At 39.9% G+C, this 9,321-nt stretch overlaps 1 protein-coding gene across 1 annotated transcript in view; it reads right to left on the reverse strand.

Moving 5' to 3' along the window:
* Window positions 1-9,321, reverse strand: part of LOC132176378 (serine/threonine-protein kinase ATM) — a 65,234-nt gene that overhangs the window by 47,014 nt on the left and 8,899 nt on the right. Inside the window, 4 exon segments of the mRNA XM_059588569.1 lie at window positions 14-88; window positions 2,819-2,903; window positions 3,158-3,214; window positions 4,703-4,801. Coding sequence (XP_059444552.1) covers window positions 14-88; window positions 2,819-2,903; window positions 3,158-3,214; window positions 4,703-4,801 — 316 coding nt within the window.

Raw genomic sequence — 9,321 nt, forward strand, 5'->3', positions numbered from 1 at the left:
AAACAAAACTTACAACTCCAGTTACATTGCTGAATATTGGCAACCCATGCATTAGACAGCTCCATATTACTTGCCAACTGCAGTCATGCTGCACAATTTTCAAAACATCTGAGCCAGTGTAATTTCCAGTAAACGGAAAAAAATTAAACAAAGCAACAATAGAAATTATTCACTTATAGCATGTTATAATTTCTTGTGATAAATAAAACTTTTGATTGCAAAGAAAGAGAAGCTCAAGTACACAGGAAATGCACAAAAGAAACACTTAAAGAAACTCATAGAATTATACAATTCCTTATAAATATAAAAATGAAAGACCTAGTCCAAAGGAAAAATCAATTAAAGATTGTTGTGTATTCCAAATATAAGGCAATATTTGGGATTCAATGGGTGATGCCTTTGAAGGTTATAGATGTGTTTCTTTGTTGGAAGGGTTAGTTTGGATGGCATAGTAATGAAATCAAGTGGGTTGGCAATTAGAAACCTGATTCGGTTTAATCAAGCCCTATTGGATAAACCTAATACACATGATGTATCTAATAGATGAGACTGATCGTCATCGGAAGAAAGTCTAATACACATGGTGCAATCCTAATACACATGATGTATATAAAGAAAGTCTCCCTTGCATGCTAAAAGAAGAAACAAAAATCCACAAATGCTAAACAGTTAGAAAATTGAGAGATATTATACACCACAGTCCAACTAAAAAGTGCTTTGACCAGGGTGCTCTTAAGCTCTTCCCTTGTCTTCTCACAATCTCCAAAAGATCTAGTATTCCGCTCTCGCCATACACTCCACATTAAGCACAACAAAGCTACCCACCACTCATCTAGAACTGAGCGTCTACACCCACCTCAAGTCAGTTACAATATGAAATGGTATTGTAGAAAAAATGGAAAGGCGATTGGCAGGCTGGAAGAGGCTATATATTTTGAAGAGAGGGAGGCTGACATTGATCAAAAGTACATTATCCAATTTACCCATTTATTATCTATCTTTGTTTCCTATTTCTCTGGGTGTGGCGAATAGGATTGAGAAACTGCAAAGAGAATTTTTATTGGGGGTATCAAGGAGGAATTTGTGGAAGCAAAATATGATAGCTTGAGTTGTGGTTCGTGTTCTAAGGAGGTAACGGGGCCTTTTGGTGTTGGAGTGTGAAAATATATTAGGACGACGTGGGATGTTTTCTCAAGATATAATTAAATATGAAGTGGGCGATGGATCTCAAATTCATTTCTAGCATGATGCTTGGTGTGGGGATCAGCCATTGAAGGAAGCTTTTCTGGAATTATTTAGTATTGCTCACTGTAAGGAGATGATGTGATGTCTACCAATGGAGTTATTCAATAGAATGTGTCTTTAGTATACAAGTGAACGCCTAAGACTAGGGAGAAAATAGAAGAAAATCTTAATAGCTAATAACTAAAAGAGCTAAATAAGCAGATGTCCAAGTGAAGAGGGAAAAAAAGAAATAGGACTTGAGGTCCTCCAAGGTCCTCTCAAGATTATCGAAATTCCTATTGTTTCTTTCCCTCCATATGCTGATATATAAGGCAAAGAGGCACCATCTTCCAAGCAACCACACTCCTTGAATTACCCCCAGACCACCAGAAAGCCATTAAATCCACCACACTATTAGGCATAACCCAAGAAAGCCCAAATCGGCTCAATATTGTGATCCATAAGGCTCAAGCCACCTCGCAGTGGAGGAGAAGATGATCAACGGATTCCCCATACAATTTACAAAGGCAGCACCGATTAACCACGATGGCTTGTCTTCTCCTAAGGTTATCCAATGTTAGAATCTTCCCCAAAGACGCCAACCAAACAAAGAAGGCAACTTTGGGGGGAGCCTTAGTCCGCTAGATGCTCTTCCAAGGGAAAGGAGGGATTGTCTTTGTAAAGTTAAAATCCCTTTGAGAGTAATTGATGGCAGCTCATGGGAAGATTTTGACATTGGATAATTTGAGAAAGAGCAGAGTCATAGAAGTAGAATGGTGTTGCATGTGTAGTATATGATTTATGGTTAAGAGATTGATCAATGGTTGTGATTTAATTTACTCTAGGACTAGAATTGAAGTTTTTTTAGTGGCTTTAGCCCAACAAAAGGTAATTCTGTCGTTTGAGATGAATGGCAGATCATTGACATTTGATGCTAGATCCCCCACCCCCATTTACAATATGTCCTCTTTCTCATTATTTTTTTTTTCTTTTTATTGGTAAACAACTCACACCCGTGAGACTTGATGATGTTAGCACCACCTCATTCTTATGAGGGCTGGAAGTACCATTTGTCTAAAAGTCATTGGCTTGCTTTCTTATTCTTCTCGCCAATTCTTTTTTTTTTTTTTTGATAAGTAATGATGCATTAAAGAGCGCAGAGGGGCGCAACTCAAGTACACAGGAAATATACAAGAGAGCGACTAAGTAGAGGAGAAAGAAGAAGAGAACATAAAAAGAAAATCAGGGAAATTGATCTCTAGGGGAGCAAGCCATCCTGCAGTCCACATAAAGAGAGTATACTTCTCCGTCAATTCTTAATTGCTGCAACTGCTCGCTGTCTAAGTGTTTATCATTTTGACAAACCCCACAACAACATGAACAAACACCCAACCCAAGTTTCTTTTCCTGATTTTCCACACAAACACTTTTCGAGCACCCCTAAACAACAATACATCAACACCCTAAAACCTTAAAAATAAAATAAAATCAAAAATCAAAAATCAAAAAAAAAAAATCAAAAGCTGAAAATCTGTGACTTCAGGTGCTGTCTGTGTTGGAGATACATTCAAGAAAACGGCAGAAATAAAAATACCTCATTCAAAGTAGAAGAAGACCTCGATGCTATCTCCCCCTTTGAATCTGGAAGCGGCAGTACAGAAGAGAGTTCCTGCAAACTCCTTTTGATGCAATTAAATAGACATATCAGCTCAAAGGAAGAAGTGAGGGGCAGGGAAGAACCTAACGTGCTAGTCAAATTAACCAATAGTCACTAATGCAGACATATCGACATACAATGGGGGTGAACTCCTAACACAATCGAAAATTGAAACCAACAAGCGACCAGTGCCTCACATAATAACAGACGTGCTTAAGACATACAAAGATTTTAGATAAAAAGCAATGAATGGCTATACTAAATCAGAGTATGTACCGCAGAATCCACAGCAACCCATCATAAGCATGCCCCATGTTTGCATCATTCAAAATTCTGCAATATATTCCCACTTGTCAGTCCAATAAAAAACTGAACTTATGCAAACTCAAATTCTTTTTTATGGTGACATGGGTGGCTATAGGGCACAGGCATGCATAACCAAATGAGGATTTGGAATTGTGTTACACTATATCCAGTACGTCATAGAACCAAGAAAAATCCTAAGCAATTTATGGTCAAGCACCAATTATCTAAACAAGCATACATGGGCACTCAAAAAGTTAAATTGTGCATGGACACATGCAACTCAATTAACTGATTGATACATAAATATGAAACTTTTCTCAGTTTTCTACTATGCCTCAATTTGTGAATTTTTGTCTTCTTTTAGCCTTTATTGGGACTTTTCTTTGTATACATCCTGTGTATTAGGGTTGTACTCCTTTGCGCTTTTCAGTGAATTACTTATTTATCCAAAAAAAAAAAAAAAAAAAAAAAACATAGATATGAAACTTTTCGTATCAAAGGCAAGCGTGATCAAACAAATCTGCTAAAGATCATGAAGTTTAAAGATTTTGTGTGTCTTCAAAAATATGAAAGGAAATTATTAATGAGTAGAAAACTTCATGTAAGGTTCCAGAATATCATATGTGACAATAGTTCACAAGAAGAAAATGGAAGTGGTAAAACTAGAATGGAGAAGACTCTAGCTCTATCAATCCTTTGGTTCTTATATACAGTACTTTTTTCAAGGGCAACAACATTAAGCCCAGGAAGACAGAGAAACATTAAAAGAGTCAATAAATCTAATAAAAAGAGGACAAGAACACAATCAACCGTACATAGGATGGAGCCCATTCAAGAGGGGTCAATTCGAGGTGAAATCAAACTATAAGGTGTTATCTAGCCAGGCCCTTCCTGCTTTTCCATGGAAGAAAATTTGGCGAGTAAAGGCTCCTTCAAGGGTGGTGTTTTTTGGGTGGACAGCAACTTTAGGGAAAATATTGACACATGATAACCTGCAAAAGACGAATATTGTAGTGGTTGAGTGGTGTGCAAGAAGACTGGGGAGTCCGTTGATCACCTTTTGCTTAATTGCAAAGTGGCAGGCGAACTTCGGAATTACATTTTTACATTGTTTGGGATAGAATGGGTTATGCCAAGGCAGGTAATGGATTTGTTGACAAGTTGGGGTGGTTCGGTTGGGTGTGGTCTAGATATGGAAATTTGGAGGTTGGTCCTGTTGTGTGTCCTATGATGTATTTGACGTGAGAGAAATGCACAGAAATGCACGGACATTTGAGGATGCTGAGCTTTCGGCAATAGAGTAGCGAAAGTCTATGATTAACTCGTTACATATGTGGACAGCGGCTTATCATCAAGTGGATGTTCCTACTTTAGCAGATTTCTTGAATTTATTTTATTCTTCTTCCTATTAGGGACTCATCTTTGTAGACTTCCTATGTACTAGGGTTGCGCCCCACTTTATTAATGATATGAAATTACTTATCAAAAAATAATAATAAATATGCAAAGAATTACCCTTCAAAGCTTGAACATATGCCCTTGAACCAGTAGACCAAAAGATCTTTGCTAATGCGGGTGTGGTAGTTGCGAGTAAGACAACAGAATGCAGCACTCCTATAGTACAGTGCTTCACATTAATATGATATGATATCAAATATAGTATATGAAAAGCAGAAGAAAATAAAAATAAAAAAACATCAGTCAGCACATACATCCATGCATAAACCAATATGTGCATGTAGAAGTAATGATATCAAAAGACGTCCTAAAGAACTTTGTCAATGATACAAGCATCAAATCAAATATGACTAAATCCAAGCAACATGTAATTATATTTGTAAAAACTCCAATTACATCAATGAAGCTTAGTTCACGTCAATCACCCACAACCACCTCAAGATAAAAATTATTAAATGTTTCATTAATCACTAGAAAGTCATTATAAACTCAAAAATACTTGCAAAATGTACAGCATATTATTTTTATAATTATGCAGTTATTGAGAATCTGTGTCCCTAATAACTTGGATAGTTTTTTTTTTGATAAGTAAAAGGCATTATATAAAAAGCGCAAGGGGCGCAACCCATGTACACAGGAAGTATACAAAAGAGCCCACTACACGAGCTTCAAACTGAAAAAGACGCACATAGATCGATAAACTCCGTAAGCGTTGTAGCTTGCGAAGAAAACCCCATGACCCTCCAAGAGTAGAGTGTTTGGATCACCCTTTTCTTCAATTCTATAATTCCCATTTCACGATCCTCAAAGCTCCGCGCATTCCTTTCTCTCCATAATGACCACATTACACACAAAGGAGCCATCCTCCAAATGTACATGACTGTCCGCTTTCCCCTTTGCCCTCCCCAACTCCCCAAGCATTCCTTCAAACTCCCAGGCATCACCCACGTTATACCAAAGAGTTGGAGAATCATGTTCCATACCTCAACAGCAGTTTCGCAATGCACTAAAAGGTGATCAATAGATTCGCCACTCTTCTTGCACATACAACACCATTCCGTCACAATGATGTTCTTCTTCCGTAGGTTGTCCAATGTTAGAATTTTCCCCATAACTGCCGTCCATACGAAAAAAGCCACCCTCGGTGGAGCTTTACTCTTCCAAATAAGTTTCCATGGACCATCCACCGGGGCTGAATTTATTTTCACCTTGTAGAAAGACTTCACCTCAAAAATTTTCCTCTTTGAAGGCATCCAACAAATTTTATCTACCCCACCTTGCCTTACTTGTTGGGAATACAGCAATTCGAAGAATCTCGAAACCTCTTCCAATTCCCAATCATGGACATGTCGAATAAATCGAACATTCCAATAGATAGCTCCATTTACCCTCTCCATATTCTCCTCTACCCATGCCTCCTTTTCACATGCAATATTGAATAAAGCAGGAAACAAATTCTGTAGTGATGCCTCCCCACACCACACATCCTTCCAAAACAACACACGAGACCCGTTTCCTACCTCAAATCGCACATGTTGCTGAAACTCATCCCATCCCTTTCGGATACTTTTCCACAATCCCACCCCATATGACCCTCCTACCTCCTTGGTACACCAATCACCCCTCATCACCTCATATTTTGTCTCCACTAATTTCCTCCACCATGCATCTCTTTCAAATGCAAATCTCCACAACCATTTACCCAATAAGGCTCGATTAAATTGTGTCAAATTCTTTACCCCTAATCCCCCCGCCTCCACAGGCATACAAATGTTGGACCATCGGACCAAATGGAATTTGAACTCATCTCCGACACCTCCCCATAGAAAATCTCTTTGCATTTTTTCGAGCCGTTTCGCCACATTCACTGGGATTTGAAACAACGATAAATAGTATGTGGGTATACTAGATAGCGTACTCTTGATCAACGTTATTCGCCCCCCCTTGGATAAATACATTCGCTTCCACCCCGCCAATTTCATCTCCATCTTCTCTATAACCTTATTCCATATAGCAGGGTCCTTACTATGAGCCCCCAAAGGCAATCCCAAATATATAAATGGTATAGAATCCACACCACAACCAAGTATATTTGCCAATCCTTCTACATCTTCCACCATACCAATAGGCGCAATTACAGACTTTGATAAATTTATTTTCAACCCCGCAACCGCTTCAAAGCACAACAACAAACATCGCAAATTCCGAAGTTGTTCCATCTTTGGCTCACAAAAAATAATAGTATCATCAGCAAAGAGTAAATGCGACACTTCCATTACCTCATTAAGCTGCGAACCCACTGAGAAGCCAGCCATAAGCTCTCTCTCCGCCATTGCCTTCATCATCCTACTGAACGCCTCCATCACCAACACAAATAACAAAGGGGACAAAGGATCCCCTTGTCTCACTCCCCGAGAACTACCAAAAAAATCTGTCGGTGTTCCATTAATGAGCACTGAAAATCTTACAGTAGAGACACAATGCCGGATCCACGCTCTCCACCGTTCCCCGAAACCACATTTCTCCAACATATACAATAAAAAATCCCAATTGACATGGTCATATGCCTTCTCCAAATCTAACTTGCAAATAATACCTGGTTCCCCAGATCGAATCCGACTATCCACACATTCATTTGCCATTAAAACAGAGTCTAAAATTTGCCTGCCAGGTATAAAAGCATTTTGGGTATGTGACACGAGCTTCCCCATGACAGAATTCAACCGACTAACCAACACCTTTGAGATTATCTTATACACCCCGCTTACCAGGCTAATAGGTCGAAAATCCCTTATGTCCACCGCTCCAGCTTTTTTTGGAATAAGTGCTACAAAAGTAGCATTAATGCTCTTTTCGAATTTACCACTTTCATGGAATTCCTTGAACACCGCCATCAAGTCCTCCTTAATAACCTCCCAACATTTCTGATAAAACGCCATGGTAAAGCCATCCGGTCCAGGTGCCTTATCACCCTGCAAATTCCTCACCACCGCCCAAATCTCCTCTTCCTCAAAATCTCTCTCCATCCACAACCGCTCCCCTTCCTCACTAGAGTTGATATGTTCTATCAGAGGATCTAATAATGTGGTTGGTCTCTCCTGGCACTGCTCAGAATACAACATTTTATAAAACTGCACAATATGATCTTGTATAGCTGCCGGATCCTCTGTCCTTCTCCCACCCACCATCATTGCTGCAACTGTGTTGTTTCTTTTGTGTGAGTTTGCCAACCTATGAAAGAACTTCGTATTCCGATCGCCCTCTTTTAGCCACAAAGCTCTAGATTTCTGCCTCCAACTCATTTCTTCTTGTAAGAGTGTCTTTTCTAAGTTTTGAGAGCATTCATCTCGCCGAAGTATCTCCTCCTCCGTTAATTCTCTGCTTTCTATTATTCTGTCCAGCCCACCCAAAACCTCCTCCAACTCCTTTTTACGTTTGCCTATGTCTCCAAAAACCTCCACATTCCACTTTTTGAGGTCCCCTTTCAAGGCTTTCAACTTTCGGGCCAGCACATAGCTAGGGTTACCATCAAAAAAATAGGAATTCCACCAATTCTTGACCTGCTCCACAAACCCCTCCGCTTGTAGCCACATGTTTTCAAACCTAAAAGGTAGACGACCCCTTCTTCCAATTCCACACTCCAACAACACTGGAAAATGATCGGATAAGACTCTAGGCAATCTTTTTTGACATACATCTGGATAGTGTTCCTCCCATTCTGTGGAGACCAGAAATCTGTCAAGTCTGGACCCTGCACGCCTATTAGACCATGTAATCCGCCCTCCTACCATTGGAAGATCAATAAGCCCATGCTCGAAGATAAAATCAGCAAATTCGGTCATTGCTTGGGTTTGTCTTGTAGCCCGCAATCGCTCCCCAATACTGCGCACGACATTAAAATCCCCTCCCACACACCAAGGACGATCCCACACATTAATTACACCTCCCAGTTCATCCCAACAGTTGCTTCGGATACTAGCGTCCGTTGGCCCATACACGCCCGCAAAAGCCCATTCAAAATTTTCCGTGACACTTCGGAAAACACATGCTACTATAAAATGCCCTACACATTCCTCAACTTTCTCCACCACTCGTCTATCCCACATTAACAAAATACCTCCCGATGCACCGGTAGCTCTCAAATACAACCAACCAACATGATTACACCCCCATACACTCCGAATCACCTCAATATTAATGATCTCCATTTTTGTCTCCTGTAAACACACAATATCCGCTTTCCACTCTCGTAGTCTCCGCCTAATCTTCACTCTTTTCTCCGGCTCATTCATGCCTCGTACATTCCAAGTAATTATTTTTGGCTTCATTGACAAGATTTTCCAGCCCTCCCTTTACCATTCTCTTTCCGCGATCCTTTCACATCATAGTTCACTGTACTTTCCAATCGCTTTAATTCCCGACTACCTCGATTCCCCACTTTAGCAATCCCCGGGTGTCCACTGCCCTTTCGCCCAGTTGCTCTATTGTTCTCAATGATAGTAAACAGAGCCAGCAGCTCCTCCTCATGCCCATTGCAATTGAGACCCAAATCTTGGCAAAATTTCAACACTCGTTCTAGGACCCAATTTGGGGACACAGATATGTTGTCTCCCACCCCCAATATGTTTAAGGGTGTAATATCCAATATCTCCTCCCCCCCCATTTCTTCCATTAAG

The sequence above is a fragment of the Corylus avellana genome, chromosome ca3 (genome assembly GCF_901000735.1).
Source record: "Corylus avellana chromosome ca3, CavTom2PMs-1.0".
NCBI lineage: Eukaryota > Viridiplantae > Streptophyta > Magnoliopsida > Fagales > Betulaceae > Corylus > Corylus avellana.